Source organism: Capsicum annuum, chromosome 9, assembly GCF_002878395.1.
Source record: "Capsicum annuum cultivar UCD-10X-F1 chromosome 9, UCD10Xv1.1, whole genome shotgun sequence".
Taxonomy (NCBI): domain Eukaryota; kingdom Viridiplantae; phylum Streptophyta; class Magnoliopsida; order Solanales; family Solanaceae; genus Capsicum; species Capsicum annuum.
Window position 1 is genome coordinate 205498875 of NC_061119.1, and position 18056 is coordinate 205516930.

The following is an 18056-nucleotide window of genomic DNA, read 5'->3' on the forward strand; positions in this document are numbered from 1 at the left end:
TGAAAAAACATCATTATTATGTTTGTTTGTTTTTTTTGATAAATCATAAGTGAATCACCACTAAAGTTATAGGTGTGATGATAATTAAATTCATTTTCATCGCTAACTAAGAGATTTTGAGTTTGAGTTTAAAAAAAAGTATTTTATTTCAGTGTGACATTTATCGTATGAATCCAAAAAGTAACAAATACCTAATAGAAAATCAAAAAACTAAAATCTGAACCCCCAAACAATATTATTATTTGGATGCATAACACATTTACGCTTTATTAATTAATTTGAAAAATGATTTAAAAATACATATAGTCATGTGTAATATATACCTTTGAACTAATAACTTATTATCTATTTGTTTCGTATAACTTTTGCCATTTTTATTTGAAGGAATTATGACTTATAATGTTTTGGGCTTTTTAATAACTAAATTTCGTTTAGAAATTAAATTAATTTCTCTAGAAATTGGTCAGATTAATCTTTATAAATGAAACCTACCAAGTAAATCATTGCTTGAAATTTGCTTGCTAAACAATAAAAGGATTTTTTGGTTTTAATTTTTTTATTTTAACAGCAACAACTCAACTTACATTTGTCCATTTTCTTACACCTTCATTCTTCCCATTTATGAACCTTAGTTTGGTCGAACTATTATTTCTTTTTGACCAAAATGTCTATTGACCTGTCCATGTTGAGAACTAGCACAATGGTCTCCATCAACCTTGATCAGAATATCTCAAATTTGAATTTTGAAAATGAAAAAAAAATTGATAAGAGAAATGATTCCTTCTAAATGGTCTTATCACTCTTGCGCACTATTTGCAATAAATTTAGAGTGAGAGGAAATAAATTGCAATCACAAATAAAATATGAAAAAAAAAATATTTTTTATTAAAAATGTGTTGGTATAATTTTATTTCTCCCTTGATTTTTCTCTATAAATTTTCTCCATGATTCGAAGGTTATTAATTTACTATTTTGTGTCTATTTTATATTTTTATTAAATATTACTAATTTTTCTAATACTTATATTATTTATAATAATTAATTAAGGGTTCTATAATAAATCATGATTGAAAACAATCATGTCGATCATTGCTTCAACAGTTTCATTCCTACTTATATATTAAAAAAAATTAATTGAGTAAGTAAATTTCAAACACAAGAAAAAGTAATATTGAAAAATGACTAGATGGTAAGACGTAATGTTAAAAAATTGGAGAACCTAGGAGAAACATCCAAAAATAAATTACTGAGAATACATATATGACATGGATAGGCCAACACACAAAAAAAACTCGTTCCCTTAAAGTCATGCCATCAAAGTCCCTGTCATGTGGGCACTTGTGTAGGTCTTAAGAGAAGAAACACAAGTGTGAATGATCATAGTCTCAACCAAAAAGCCTAGAACCTATTATTAAAGATCCTGGTAGAATGAATAAAATGTCTAGAAACTATTATTAAAGTTTTTGGTAGAATGAATAAAATCTCTAGAACCTATTATTAAAGGTCCTGGTAGAATAAATAAAATCTCTCTAATTTAATATTCTCCTTGTTTCATTTTATATCTCATTACTTTTTTAGTTTATTTCAAAACGAATATCATATTTTTTTATTTGGTAATTATTTAAAGACACATTTTTATCCCTATTAGTCCTACTTAAATTTTAAAAAAAAAAAAAAAGATAGGAGCATATTTTTTAATAAATGACAATTTGTTAAACATTTCAAGTTTTTCTCTATTTCTTAAACTCTGTATCTGGTCAAATAACTACACATAAAATAAGACGGAGGGAGTAATAGATTTCGAGTTTGAATATTGGAACAGAAAAGTTATGGTATGGAGAATTTCCCCCTTAAGATAACGCGAGGCGAATTCAAATTAGTCAGAATTCCAATATAAATATCAAATAATGAATGAAAAAGAACCCAAGGCAACCCTTTCAATGGAGCAACCTAAAAATCAACCTAAATGTTAATGCACCCAACCAACTTTTATTTGAGTGGGTACTTTTATATATTTTATATTCTTATACTCCTTCCATTCCACAATAAGTGAATTGTTGAAGTATTCTTTAGAGTTCAAAATAAGTGAATGATTCATAATTTAAGGTAGATATTGAAAAAATTTTCCAAATCTACCCCCCATTAAATGTGCATTGGGAGTGATGTATCATTATTAAGTTTTTGAAATTTAAAAAGGATAAAAATGAAAAAACATAATAAATTTATGTCTTTGCTTTTTTTTTCATGTGCCGAAATTCAACAATTAACTTATTATGGAATGGAGAAAATATTTCTTATGTAATTATACCTATTCTATGTCAAATTTAATGAATGCCAAAACACCCCAAAATTTAATATAGATCCACCCCCACATTTTTATAAAAGTTTATTTCCACAGCTTAAACTCATAACCTTGAACCAACTCCTACATTTGTCCTTCACCATGTGCCACTTTTCACTTGTAAAAATTGTACATTTCTCTTTATATATACTCTTTCTTTGCATCTTCAGTTTCCATACAATTTTGTCCCTAAACCTTCTGTTCTCTCTCTCTCTCTCTCTGAGCTGCTCTTTCTCAGGTCAGTTCTTTCATTATCAGTCTTTTTGTCCTTGCATTTTCTCTCTGATAATTCAGTTACATTGCATATTGTGTTTCTTTAAATTTGTTCATGGGGGTGGCAGTACTCACTACTATACATCTAGTACCTTTATTAAGTGAGTTCGAAAAATAAAAATGTAGTGCTTCAGATTGATCTTGGAACTTCAAAGTGAATTTTGAATTTCCTAAACCACCGAGTCAATATCTAGTCTTAGGAATACTAAACCTATATATACACACTAAAAATTTTAAAATCTTATATATACTGTGTATTTTTTTGCTGGGTTTCGGGTGAACACCCTTGCCCCCTCTAGATCCAACCTTGGTGGTACTAGGGGTTTTATAAAGTATATTGCTCAGACTCTTCATAAATGTCATCAGGTGCGTGTCTGATTCTCCGAAAAGGAGTATATACTACTCCTATTTTAAGAGTTACAACACTAGTGCAATAATATTTTTGGAGAGTAGAAGCAACATAGGTTATTTATTATTACTTAATGTCTGGATCTAGATATGCTTCTTGTTGATGAGTTGCATTATAGTGTTTCAACTATGACTTGCTTTAAGTTTTACATTTTTCAAGATTCTTTTAGCAGTGATTTTGGTGAGAAAAAATTAATTGAGGCGCACACAAGCCAGTAGCAGGTACATTGACAAAAAATAGTTTTATGACTTTACTGTTATAGTGAGTAAAGTCCAATGATCATATGAGAATTGATAGAATTCCCACAGAGTTTAGTTACTCTAATGCGACAAAACATTAATCTTGTGAGTATTTTTATACATGAAATCGACCTGAATTTTCCCTGTTTTTCTTTCATTCATGTTAAAGATGCAAACTTTAAGTTTGATTTTGACGATATTTTAGTGATTGAGCCATAAATCTTGAATTTACAGGATCAGTTTACAATCTTCAAGAAAATGAACTACTACTATATTGTTGTCATTAGTCTGCTGTTAGTCCTTTCAACTTCAGTAAATGGTCAAGCTATTGGATCACCAAGTCTAGCTCCTGCACCAGCACCAGGTCCAGAATACACGAACCTAACCGAACTACTCTCGGTTGCAGGCCCGTTCAACACGTTCCTTGACTACCTCATATCCACGAAAGTCATCGACACGTTCCAAGAACAAGCCAACAACACAGTAGAAGGGATCACATTGTTTGTACCTAAAGACTCAGCCTTTTCAAAACTCAAGAAACCTTCTCTTTCGAATCTCACAGCTGATCAACTCAAGTCCCTTTGTCTTTTCCATGCATTGCCACATTATTATAGTTTAGCTGATTTCAAGAACCTTAGTGAAATTAGCCCTGTTAATACTTTTGCTGGAGGAGAATTGTACTCTTTGAACTTCACTGATGTGTCCGGGACCGTTCATCTTAGCTCAGGATGGGCTAATACTAAAGTTAGTAGTGCGGTTCATGCTAGTTATCCGGTTGCTGTTTATCAGGTGGACAAAGTTTTACTTCCTGAAGCAATTTTCGGGACTGATATACCACCATCCGCTGCACCAGCACCAGCACCAGCACCAGTAGTAGACATTGCCCCGGCCGCTGATAGTCCTGATGGCAAAAGTTTAGCAGCGTCATCTCCGGATTCTCCATCGCATTCGTCTACTCATAGGATGATGTGTTGGGGCATGTTGAATCACTTGTTCTTGGCAATTGCTGGTGGACTCTTGATGTTCTTGTAAATTTTTGTTGTGTAACTTACGTTTGCATGTTCTGTTCTTATTGGTTTTGATGTACACTGTATTCTTTTTTGTCACACTTTTTGTTGATTGGGTTATGTGAGGACTGAGATTTGTTATTGGTTACAGTTACTATTTATACACACAAATTGATTCTTGTTGTAAGTCTGAACTGGGCTCTTCTACTATCATGAATTGGTGGAAATGAGAAAGTACTACCTAAGTATTATGTAATAGAAGGATGTTTATCAAAGTTAAAAAGTTATGTTTTATAGAACTGCTTGAAGATTGGTAATGTTATATGTGAGTAAATGTTGGGCTATTGAAGTTTAATGTATCTAAAGATGAGTGTTGCGAAGATGCAGATGCTAAGATGGATTTGCGGTCATACAAGATTAGATAATATTAAAAATGACCACAAATTGTTGAGGATAAAATATGTGAAATCGCTTGAAATGATTTGGACGTTTTATGCGTCGACCTACTAATGCATTTTGCCTATGTGGGTGTGAAACATGTTCTACATCGACCTACAAATGTATTTCCTCTGTAGGTGTGAAACTATGGTAAGTGAAGGTGTTAAATGGGGGACGACGGGTAGACCAAAATTCACATGGAAGGAAATTGTTTTGAAAGACATAAATTCTTGATATCAATACAGACTTGGCTAAAGATATCACACAATAGAAGAAAAAGAACTACATAGATTATATCTACTGACTGATTTTTTGTCATTTTATTTAGGGCCCGTTTGGTCATGTATATTTTTTCGTTTTTTTCGGAAAATTTTTTCGGAGTTGAAAATTATGATGTTTGGCCATGAAAGTTTGAAAAACAATTCCGGAATAAAATTCCGAAAATGGAAAATAACTTTTTTGTTGTTTTCCCTTTTTTCCATTTCCAATTTCAACTTTCATTATTATTACATATAACTCCAATCTTTAAATTTTTACACAAACCCCTATTATTAACTAAATTCCGTAATTTTTTTAAAAAGATCAAATTAAATAAAATAATTAATTCAAGTGACAATAATTAAGAATTTTCATCAACAAATTTAAGAATATATAAAATATATTTATATCTATCAATCATATTTATCAAAATATATTTTTCTATATTTAATCGATTATGGTTAGATAAACTTATTTAGCTCGTGTTTGTGATATTTTTATTCAAATCTTAGAAGAATAACAATCAGAATAATTAGTTTGTTGTTAATTATTTTATCAATTGAAGACATATAAATTATTTTCCCAACATTTGGTTGTATGTTAGTAGGTAAATTAGTAATTGGATAATTTTGATAATTTTTAAAAGTTGGGAGTATAAAATCATATTTAAAAAAAAAAAAAAAAACGACTATTTAGTATGATGATTATGTGAAATAAAAATTCATATAGTCCATTTCAACTTATTTAAGAGTGTTTTTTTTCTCAAATTTTCATCTTAATTTACTTCTTAAACTTCGTAATCAATCATATGACCAAAAGTGTATGTCAAGAATGGGATTCGAACCCATGCCCTTTCGGACCAGTACCTGAAACTGGCGCCTTAGACCAACTCGGCCATCTTGACATTTAGAATTCCGAATTGACCCGCAAGTAATATCCTAAACCTAGTGATAAACTATAGCCATGATATTAGCTAGCATTTATGTAAGAGTAATACAATAAACAATAGAAAATTCACTAGTGTAGGAGCTGATTACTCCGTTAATCATTACTTTTTAGTTTAGGTGTACGTGACTTGCGTACTTGCATTAAATAGAATATTTTTTAAATAATAAATATGAATATAATAATTAAATTTAATATCTTTTGAGTATGTAAATATGGAAAATTTATTTATTAACCCTAATCTTTACCAAAAATATTTTTAAAAGTCGATTGACATTCATCTACTATTTGTAAATTGCAACAAAATAATACAATGATAGAGACATCAAAATAATACAATTAAATCTAATCTTTATACATAACAATTTTCTCAAAGTCGTTTGACACTCATCTACCACCTGTAAACAATAACAAAATAATACGATAATAGAGATATCAAAATAATGCAACTAAACCTAACCTTTACATAAAAAAAATTCTCAAAGCTGACCAACATTTATCTATCACCTGTAAACTGCAACAAAAGGATACGATAAAAGTGATATCAAAACAATACAATTAAACTTAAATTTTACACACAAAAAATTCTCAAAGCCGATCGAGATTCATCTACGAACTATAAACAACCACAAAATGACAAACTAATAGAGATATTACGATAATACAATTAAACCTAACATTTACCTAAAAAAAAATTCAAAGCCGACCCACATTCATCTAGCATCTGTAAATTAAAATAAAATAATAAGACAATAAAGATATCAAAACAATACAATTAAACCTAACATTTACACAAGAAATTCTTCAAAGCCAACTGATATTCATTTACGACCTGTAAACTATAAAAAAAAATATAATACTGATCACAAAGCTTCGATTTTATCCAACATATTCTTGTCTGAGCGAAAATTTTGATCATAAAGAATGATTTTGAATGAAAACAAAGAGATATATATATACACACACAAGTTGAATTCTATTATGCTGACAAAAACAATGAAGAATTTGAGAGTTAGAAAGTCAAGCATCCGCCATCTAGACATGCAATCGAATCAAGTTAGATGAGCATCAATCATATTCTCTCAATAGTCAAACCGGTTTGTTCTCTAATTTAACGTTCATCTCAATATTTATAAAAGTTTTTCCTTAATAGAGTCTTATTTTATGAATATTTTTCTAAATGAAGAGTAGAAAGGAAAATATTAATTAATTCTCCTACCATATATTTTAGGAGTCTCATATATTTTAGGAAGTTTAGTTAATAGAATAAAAAATAATTAAATAATAAATTAAAAAATAGTGAAAAATAATTTTGTCTAAAGAAAAGTCTTTTAACGAAAGGTAAAAAGTTCAAATCACTTTTCTTAGGGTCTTCACACTTCTAATATATTATAAATATAGATTATAGATTATGGATACCACTAAACAATAAGTCGGATACAGGGGTTACGACGGAGTCGCTTGTATCCAGGGGGTTACGGTATATATCTACATGTATCCTAGGGCTGCTTATCAGACGATAAATATGTTTAACCGTTTTGCTTATCGAATATCGGCTTTTAAATATACTAATCCACTAGCCAACCAATAAGATATCGGTTGGTTCGGTTCGGATTAGTAATTATCTTATCGGACGGTTAACGGATGATGTATTGGTGCAACCATTTCATGCCCCCTTCTTTCACTTTACAGTTTCACATTGATCTCTTATAAAATTATTTTTTCTATTCTACTTAAGCTTATAATTCTATAATTTAAATCACAGTAAAAATATAGAAAAACTTAAATGTGAAGGGTGCATACATATAAGTATCTATTTAATAAATATTAACCAAAATATACTTCAAGTATACATATTTATATATTAGAATTGAAGACTAGTCTAATATGATCCAAACTTCAGAGTAACGAGCTAGTAGATCAGTAAGACATTTAACTCAAAAATTGTATCATATAACTATGATGCATGGGAGCTAGCTAATAAAACATGTATCTCTCTTGTCATATCAAAAATCTAAAATAGAGAGTAAAATAACTTGTTTTGATTTGATCTTTAAGGAGCGACGTTTTGGTTTGATCAATTGTAAGGAGCGGTAGAATATTAAACGGAGCTTTGAGGTTAATAATAGGTACTTTAAAGTATATAACTAATGGTAAAAATTAATTATAATAGTTCTTAATGATTTATCCAATAAGAAAATTGAGTAATGCACCCTCGCATCAATAAATTGTTAACTATAAATTTTAATTCATTTCTCAACCGTTAATCCGATAACCCAATTCAATAAGTCAATTTTGTGGCTGGCTTATCAATTGCGGTTCGATTTTGAACAAATCCTAATGTATTTGGGAAAAATTATTACGAAGTGGGTTATTATGTACTTAATTAATTTAAATTAGTGAGAGAATAAGTAGATCCGATAAGGATTTTTGGATATTTAAGTAGTTTTCCCTTTATATATGCTATGATCCATCCTTGCCCCTTGGTAGCTTCATGGCAGAGCTATCTATATCAAAGAGTGGTCAGGTGTATATCCTTTCTTAGAAATTTATATTGTGTATATAATCTAAATGTTAGTTATTATGAGTGAGTATTTAATTGTGTACACCCTTAACACAAATGAGAAGAAAATTTTCACACTCTTCATCAAAATCAGAAGAAAATTTGCACACTTTTCGTTAAATTCTTGACTCGTCATTGGTCGCCTTAGTGATATTTTTAAAAGACATTTCTTAAGTGATTTGTATATGTATTCTTGATACTCTTTTTGATGATTTCTCTCGAACTAACGATAATAATAATGAATATTAAGAATAACCTATGAAAAGATTCTATTTTTTACACTATCAAGATGATCTAACTTGTAATAGCATGTTATCTTATTTTTCAAATTATCGATCAAACATTTATGGTAGACGGTTATTTGCCCTACAAATATCAGTATGGGAAGTTTTCAGTATACAATAACATATTCAATATAGTTTTATAAGTAGGATCTAGACAGGATGAGGCGCAAATAGATCTATCCTTGAGGGTGTAGAGAAGTTTCCAATAGACCGATTATGAACCACAGAGCCGATAAAAAGTACTCATACTCAAGAGCGCAGAAGCTTTTAGTATATAACAACATATGCATTACAATTCCAAATCTATAAATAGAATGAGGAGTACATACATCTATCCTTGAGAGGGTAGAAAAGAATGACCCTCTCTCCTTCTCACAGTGCAGATAGTCAAAGGAAATGAAATATCAATAGTAATAAAATCAAAGAATAAGATAACACTAGCATAAACATAAAAAGCCTAGTAAGGAAACAGATAGCAGAAGTTCTCAGTATATAAAAGTTAAATTCAAAAGAACAAAATACTTAGTGTAACCCCACAAAATGGGGACCGAGGAAAGTGAATGTATGTAGACGGTTCCGCTACCTTAAAGGCAAAGAGGTTTCCAATAAGACCCTAGCTCATGAATAAAAAGTCCAAAACAATATACATAGAGAGAATGAAATAACTGAAATAAAGAAAATCATGGCAAAATAAATAGACAATCTGACAAATCATCCTAAAAAATGGTCATTACGAAAGTGCAAAAGAAACCATAAATAATAATCAAACTGAAAGGACAGGCAACTACAAGGGTAACGCTACAACTAATTGAACGACTGCTAGTAAAGCCACTTCTTTAATTGATTCCCCAATGCAACAATTTCTTCAATCATCAAATTAATATATAGATAGCAAGAAAGTAAAGCAATAGAAATATGTAGTGATATAATCAACATACATAGTTCATTCTAATTTAACCTCATACAATCAAATGGAATGCAAAATCATGTCTAAGGGAACTACAAAGTAAATTGACAGTAGCCAAGAATCTGCAAATTTGCAGCTATGGTCACAACAAACCCATCTGAGGAGTATGGGGAGGTTAGAGTGTACCCAGACCTTACCTCGACCTCGTGGAGGTCTAAGTTGCGCGGACTCTTCACTTTCGATGTCGCAGCCATGTCGGATTCTCCAAAAATACACTACTTTTGTAGAATCTGACACACACCGCTAACATTTTTGAAGAGTCCGAGCAACATAGGTTGAGATAGAGGCTGTATCCTAAAAAACTTTGGCTCAAGTATCGCATATCAAAGCAATAAGAAAAAGAACAAGCATAACTAATACAGACATGGCAAATGTAATAGAGAAACCATTACATAACATTCAGTGCATTTACAGCAAAAACATGGAATATAAAAAAATTTGAGCAAAAAAATTGTCTATTTCCTTTATATGTATTGCTGCAGCTGCAATTTGATTTTACACCTCACTTGAAGGGGGAAAAAAAGAGAGTTCTCAAACATAACTCAAAAAAATATCCTTTTAAAACGGAAGTGTTCTGCAAAGTTCTATCTCTAGATCTTCAAAAAAAACAGGCACTCCAGTCCAAGCGCCTTACAAAAGGAAGTCGAATTCTTTTAACTTCTCCATCTTCATATAACTGTATTCAAAATTCATGATTCAACTTTGACGAGAATATAATTTCACCTACTATAACAGCCTTGGTCTGCGACATTCTCCTAACCATCGATTCCTGCATCAATAGAACAGCAGTAGATTAAGACTTTGCATTATCTGACATCATATCTCGACGAATTGCAAAATGTACATATTGCAAAATGTACATACGTCTACAAGGAAGAGAGGATGGAGAGGAGATTTAAGGAAAATATCACGTGTAATAAAACAAGCTAAGAGTATACTGATAAAACTATCTGGTCGAAGCTCATAATCAAGTTGCCGTAAAAGAGCACCGAGGTTTACAGTAAACGACGACTGCATGGAAATTAAGCACAGAAACTCAAGATGATATTTTCACAAACATGCTCAATGTTGTCCTTCGAAAAGCTTTGTCAAATTCCCATAGCCTACTCACAGAAGAACATTTTCATCTTAAGAAAAAAATACTAAGACATTGAGTTACCGGTTTCCAAAAAAAAAAAATACTAAGACATGAATTGGCTACAAAAATTTTCTGATAAATGAAAACTGTCTCATTTCTAGCACAAGGATTCTTTTATTCTCTCGTCACATGTATCTGCTCAGTGCTTGCGACTAGTAGAGGAGGAGACAGTAAACCATGAAGGCTACCTGACCATTTTCAAGGTTGGGAAGCCTAGTGAGATAAAAGTGGACCACCTTTCATTCTCGGAACCTACCAAACATGTTTGCTACACTGTATGAGCAGAACTAGGTGAGAACCAAGGCAAAGATCAGGCGACAAATAGAAGTACGAAAGGGCACATATGCGCTATAATGCAAACATTTGGCAATTGTCGAAAAAACTAACCATGTTGGGGTCCAAAGGATTCTTCATGCCTTTGGCTAATTTTGTTACAAATTTATGTGGCTTTTTGGGAACCAATTGGAACTTAGGAAATCTAATATCCTCAGTGAATGAAGGTAGAGATGGGGAGAGCTAATGGAAGCAGAGGAGGAGATGTCAAACTCAAACAGCGACTACCTTTCAATATACAATAAAAAAGCATTGACACGATAAGGGACCTAAAGGACTTCTCTCAAAGAGCAGGTGTAAAAGCTGCAACAAAAAGTAGAGATCATTTATCGTTGTCTTGAAGAAACCAAAGGAGCAGTGTTGGACTTCATTAGGCTATAAAGAGAGGGTTGGTAAATTAACATTATAGCCTATAGGAAGGTGTTACTGGTGAATTAGGAGTTCCCAATGATACAATCCTTATTGTCTGCTTCAAGTGCGTCAGCGAGAACTTCATGATAGTTTTTCTAGAACTTTTACAGGAGGTGTAAAAAGAAAACGGAGGTCCAGTGGAAAACCATGCACTGGTAAGTGTGAAACCATGAGGGCTGAAAGTGTTTAAACGGGACGAAGTACACCTAAAATGACAAAGAAGGAAGTCTAGAAAGACCTAATGTCTCTAGGAATTCATGAAGACTTAGCGAAAAATAGAATATGATTCAAATATGTGATACCACTAGATGAGATAAGGTCCCACTCTTACTGGTACACTACCGTTATTCCAATATCTGCCACGAGTACTTTTAATCTTGTTGAAGAAATTGTATGTCGGTAGAAAATGAAGAGAACTACTAGGGTTAATGAACCTAATATATTGAATATTGAAGTGAGACGGTCTATATGGAGCAAACTAGAGTGAGAATTCACATAGCAAACTCCAACGAGCTTATGGTTGATGTTAATGCAGAATGCATGAATCAATTCTATCTATAAGGTAATTTCAAGGGGTGTTTTAACTCATCAATTATAGTCTCTACTCCAAAGAGAGTTGGCGCAACAGATATCAACAACTGACCGTCGGAGTTAGAGAATTAACGATACATACTTGAAAGATCAGATATTAAGATCAAACCAAAAAAAGTTCAAAAAAATCCTATTTTTCCCATGAAGAAAATTGTTTATGATCTGGTCACGATTTCATATTTGTTGTTAAAAAGCACAAACTGATTTCAAGTTTCGTGACTCTATTTTACCACGTAAAACAAAAAAATATATCTTTTAGGTCTTCGATCCCACATGCTATATCGTTGGTATAAAGGGTAATGTAAGTTAATTATTTGGCCCTCTTTTTGTAGGAACAGTTTACTGGCTTAAGTAAACTATCTAAATAAATGCTTTGGATGACAAGCATCACTCCAGACAATCAATAACTGCATGCAGTAGAGTATTCACTAATATTTTCTAATCCAAAAAAGCCCCTATGTTTTGACACACGTGGAGATTATACTCATCTAACTATTACAATTAGGACAGATGAAGAAAATCATAGTAGTAAGTTACAGAAAAAGAAAGAAAACAGACAAATCATCAAATAAATAATGTTAAAGTAAACCTTGTCGAGACCCAAATGTTTATGAAATACCAAGTCCTAAGAATAGTAATTCTTAGCTGCCAGATATGGATTGAGAAAGGCAAGAGAATAATTAGAATTCTAAAACAATAAGGGTACAACTAACAGTGAATTCTTATCAGTGGGATCGCTACACTCTTCGAGTTTCCACCGTTTCTTTTAGTTTCAAATGACCATAATTTGACAATTAACATACACTCTCTGTTCTATATGAAAAGTGAAGATCCTAAAGATGAAGTCGAAGCACGATCTTACTCATACAATCAAACGAGAGTTATACTTGTCCAAAATGATAAGAATAACAATAAGACAACAGCTTAACCTATTATCCGGGCACCAACCCTTAACATGACTAGTGAGAAGCTTACCTCTGTTTGGTTGCCTTTTGCTAACTCCATAACTACCGACATAACCTGAAGAACTTTGAGGTGACATGTCAGAAGGTCCATTGCCTAGTCCGTAACCAAGAGAACCAGTTGCTTCCTCCTCAGAATTCGAAGGATGCCAAGTGTGATCATCGTATCCCAAACTACTACGATAGAAATCAGCTAAATCCCCTCCATCATAACTGCCTCTAGATGCAGCATATGATGACATAGCGGCTCCACGTTTTGCGCCATTTCTGCCATAGCCTCCTGCCAGCCCGTATATGCCGTCACTATTCACATAACCAAGATTTCCATTTTTGCCAGAAACATTTCCTCCCCCTTGAGAGGAAATTGATGAACCCCAAACTCCACTGTTGCCAAAGTTTCCTCCTCCAATGCTCCCACTTCCAGATACCGCAAAGTTGCTAGATCTTGTCGAGTTTGTCCCATGGTGCAGTCCTCCATCACCCCATAAATTGAGATTAGCTGAGTTTAAGAAAGAAGTGTTTCCTCCGCTTACTCCATCAAACCCAATGCCACCACCAAGTCTGCTTGAACTATAATATGGATTCAAACCCCGTCCATAGCTCAAATTACTGTTAACATTTGCACTTCCCCCATATCCTGGGGTCAGGCCTGGTTCGAAGTTAAGACCCATACCATAACCAGAACTAAAAGGAGCAAAGACACTTCTACCCCCAGCGATGGGGCTAAATCTACTATCCATACCGACTCCATATCCTCCAACTGTACTTGGAGAGTATCCCTGTGCGTAGCCATCAAGGAAGTTATTCATCCTATTTAATCCGTAGTTGTATCGACCAAGTGGGCTTTGGCTAGGACCTGGGGATAACTCTTTGGGGACAGCACGTTTGACCTCAACCATTTTATCATTCAGCTCATGGAAAGGCTTGAGCAAGACTTTATCCACGGCATCCTCTGAATCATAAGTGATGAATCCAAATCCTCTAGGCCTTTGAGTGTTATGATCATACATAACTACTGCATCTGTGATCGTTCCAAATTGCTCAAAATACTGCCTGAAGGCAGCCTCAGTAACAGTAGATGCTAAACCTCCAACAAAAATCTTCCTTGTACGTCCTGGACCAGGACTAGGAGAACCATGAATACTAGGACTGCTTCTACTTGTCGTACTCTGGTCATCCCGTGGAACTGCCCTCTTTGCTTCTACCTGTAAAATGAGGACTGTAAGAAATCTCGGGTAAATGAAGTGACTGGAAATTTGAAGTTGTGTACTTCTGGCACTCAAAGTTCAGATCAAGGTACAAGAGCAGAAAAGTTTGATACAAAATGCTATAAAAGTAAGATTACTCGACTTTGCTTGAGAACATCAAGGATTTGGTTAAATCCTACATTGTTTTGGTTAATTCTTCGCAACACTGGTGTGCTACACGTTGTTTTAGGTTGAATGAGAAGTGAAATGTTTTTTCAGAAATTTAACAATATCATCATGCTCCTCATTCAGAGGAATAAAATAGAAACAAATTCTGCAGAATTTGGCAAACTTAAAGACCTTACCATCCTGCCATCAATGTTATGTTTCTCCTTAACTACCCTCTCAGCAGCAGCAGGATCAGCAAAGACCACAAAACCGAAACCACGAGCACGGCCAGTAGTCCTATCCTTCATAATTACAGCTTCTACAACCTCACCATAACTACTAAAATACTCCTTTAGACGCTCATCATCTGTGTCCCATGAAATTCCACCGATGAATAACTTACCACAATCAACTTGCATTTTCCCTACAATACCAAAATCAACAATCATAAAAAACTCATTTCCAAATTTTCCATTCAACATTATGCAACTTCAACAACAACAGGGAGGGTAGAGTGTACGCAAACCTTACCCCTACCTCATGAAGGTTGAGAGGTTGTTACCGGAGGACCCTTGGAACATTATGCAATTTCAACAACAACAACATAACAAGTAAAATATAACAACTGGGGTCTGGGAGGTCAGAGTGACCGCAGACTTTACCCCTACCTCGTGAAGGAATAGGGGCTGTTTTAAGACGACCCTCGGAACATTATGCAACTTCAACAACATACCCAATGAAATCCCACAAGCGGGGTCTGGGAAGGTTAGAGTGTGCTTAGACCTTACCCCTACCTCGTGAAGGTAAAGAGACTATTTCAAATACACCCTCAAAACATTATATGCAGCTTCAAGCCCCAAAAAAACAAACTTTTTCAAACGAAATACAATTTGCTCATAGGCAGAAACCCATTACACACAAAATGAGATAACTAAAACTAAATCCATAATCCAACATTAAATTCCACATCCATTACAGATTAAACCAAATCAACCAACCAGTAAAGTTCATACCTTTTACTATGAAGTACAATGAAGACCCTCAATCAACAAACCAACAATCTGAAACTGATCAAATATTATCAGATTCAATCAAAACCAAAAGCAGATCCTTAAACTGATCAATCAAATCAAGAATCAAAAGGCAAAATCCAAGAAAACAAAACCCAACAATAATAAAATGCTCTCATCAAAAACTTTATTATAACAAAAAATAACAAATACCCAAATCAAGATTCTTCTTATTAAACGACTCCAACATTAGAAAAATCAAGAAGATCTAAACAAGAGGAGGCAATAGTACTAGAACAAGAGGGCAATGTTCTTCCTCCTCTATATAGGCCCTCTTACTTTTTTTTCAAGATTTTATACAAATTATGTTAACAATAAGATATTAATTCAACACATTTTAAAAGTTTTGATTTTGATGATAACTTTAATTTTTAATTTATTTATTTTTTGTTTCAATTTTTTTTATTTTTTTTCTTAAGAATGAGAATATATGTGATAATGAGAGAGAAATTTTTTGTGTGATTTTTGATCTAAAAAGAATTGGTTTCCCTTGTCTTCTAATTCTTTCCTTATATATATATATCTACTTTTTCTGAGAAAATATTGATGTAATGTGGAAGGAAAAAGAGAAGAGGAGAATTGCTTTTCTTGGTCGTTGGTTTTGATGTTAAAAGATAGAGGGGTTGTGAATAATTTTGACAAAAAAAACATTTTTGAAGGTATCGGGTTTGAGTCCTTAGTATGATGAAGTCGTTTTTGATAGGAAATATTTTATTATTAATGTAGGATTTTACGATACGACTTTAAATTTAGTCGAACTTCAATTTAGATAGATTCGAATATGAATACCTGGGTACGAAATCGCTTTTGTTATAAAGCATTTTATCTCTAAATATGAAACTTTTTGATATGATAAGAATTTAATTAAGTTCCAATACAAATATCAAACATCAAATGAAAAACTAAAAAACGAAACATTTTTAAACCCCAAAAAATGGACAAAATCAAAAAGGATTAAAAAAAACATAAAATATTTTTGTAATAAACTTTGAGCAAAATAAACTTTTGTGTGTATTAATTCAACCTTAATTTGAAAATAGTTACTTGACCACCAAGGAATGTGGTGGGTGGATTCATGGATTACTGCAAATATTAATGTGTATATAATATTTATATCAAATTAATTTATTAGTATTATGATTAAATGATTTGATGAAGCAAAAATATTGTGTGATTAGTCATAGTTAAGTGATAATTGTGTGGGTTGAAACATATGTCAAATATTTATTGAGTAAGTTTTTTAATTTAAAATTTTATAGGGGCATATAAAAATAAAAAAAATTCAAAATGGATAAGGTAAATATAGGGAAATATTAAAAGTTAACGTGGTCAGTTACGTGATAAAGTGCAAGGTAAGATCACAATTTTATCTTACAAGGTAAATGAAATCACTTTATCCTTTGATCGAAAAAGTTGGTAAGGATTGAAAATTTAATGACAATTATGTCCTCTTCCGGCCATCTTTATTTTTTTATTTTTGGATGTCCAACAATACTTGTTCAGTTTATAAAAGCAATGGATAATTTATCTATTTTTACCTATTTTACCCTTCGTATTAAATACAATACATTACTCGCTGCATTTTTCAAAGCAAAATTTTATTATATTCAAAGGATAATATAGTAAAATCATGAATCTATTTATTGTTTCTTAAGGCATCAAATTGTTATTTCATTGCCATTCTTGAAGAATTAATATTCAAATTTGAGGAATTTTGACTTACTCGAAGATCAAACTCACTAATCATGGGTTCTTCAACAATAGGGAAATGTTCAGCAGACGCATACGTGTCAAGCGTCTGTAGATTAAGGCGCGTGATCATCAAAAATTTCAATGGTACGAAGAAATAAAGATAAAGAATCATCATTCCAAATAAGCGTGTCACCAAATATTGATTGTCCGTTGAACGTAAAATAATTTGGATGTCAACCAGAAATAACCACATTGTTTTTTGAGTTAGTACTATCCATTTTACACCTAAACAACCTTTTCAAAAGATCATATTTGAGAGATAAAAAAATAATTGAACCACAATAAGACGTCAACTATATCTCACTGAATCCTCATCATGCAAAATTTCACCATCCCAATGTAAATTTACTCTTACCTTATTATCATCTATCTTAAAGTAAGCAATGAATAAGGTTCAACAAATATTTTGAGTTATGCACTTTGACAATTTAAAAAAAAAAATTGATGCAAATGAAAGAACACTCACACTCTTTATATAACATCATGGGATGAATTTTGAATCTGTTATAAGACAAACACGGGATTCTACCTTATAAAGAGAGAGTCCATACTTGAGTTCTCATCAGGCAACAAGCGGTAAGTCCCATCTTGCGTCCTTCTCTAGGGAAATTTATTCCGCACTTTTTCAGTCAAATGATAAGGTAAGTGAGTCTATTTATATTGTAAGGTAAAATCATGAGTTTACCTTGTATTAACTTTTAGAGGTCGTTTGGTAGGCCA

General features: G+C 32.4%; 2 protein-coding genes and 1 non-coding gene across 4 annotated transcripts; 1 reads left to right on the top strand and 2 right to left on the bottom strand.

The window, feature by feature from the left end:
- Positions 1 to 2417: 2417 nt before the first annotated feature.
- On the top strand, positions 2418 to 4591 carry LOC107854029 (fasciclin-like arabinogalactan protein 7). Of its 2 annotated transcripts, none has more exons than XM_016699032.2 (2): positions 2418 to 2579; positions 3497 to 4591. In XM_016699032.2, the coding sequence occupies exon 2, from the start codon at positions 3521 to 3523 to the stop codon at positions 4292 to 4294; it is 774 nt and encodes a 257-aa protein (XP_016554518.1). In that variant the 5' UTR covers positions 2418 to 2579; positions 3497 to 3520; the 3' UTR covers positions 4295 to 4591. The 2 variants fall into 2 exon arrangements, with proteins under 2 accessions (XP_016554518.1, XP_016554519.1); XM_016699033.2 differs by lacking the exon at positions 2418 to 2579 and adding an exon at positions 2612 to 2980.
- A 1197-nt stretch (positions 4592 to 5788) lies between these two features.
- TRNAL-CAG lies at positions 5789 to 5869 on the bottom strand. The gene has a single exon. It is a non-coding gene; the product is annotated as a tRNA-Leu (tRNA).
- A 4205-nt stretch (positions 5870 to 10074) lies between these two features.
- Positions 10075 to 16206, bottom strand: LOC107854016 (heterogeneous nuclear ribonucleoprotein 1). The gene is made up of 4 exons (XM_016698999.2): positions 15528 to 16206; positions 14712 to 14938; positions 13173 to 14364; positions 10075 to 10493 (listed from the first exon to the last, which is right to left on the bottom strand). The coding sequence occupies exons 2-4, from the start codon at positions 14931 to 14933 to the stop codon at positions 10480 to 10482; spliced, it is 1428 nt and encodes a 475-aa protein (XP_016554485.2). The 5' UTR covers positions 14934 to 14938; positions 15528 to 16206; the 3' UTR covers positions 10075 to 10479.
- Between the last annotated feature and the right edge of the window lie 1850 nt (positions 16207 to 18056).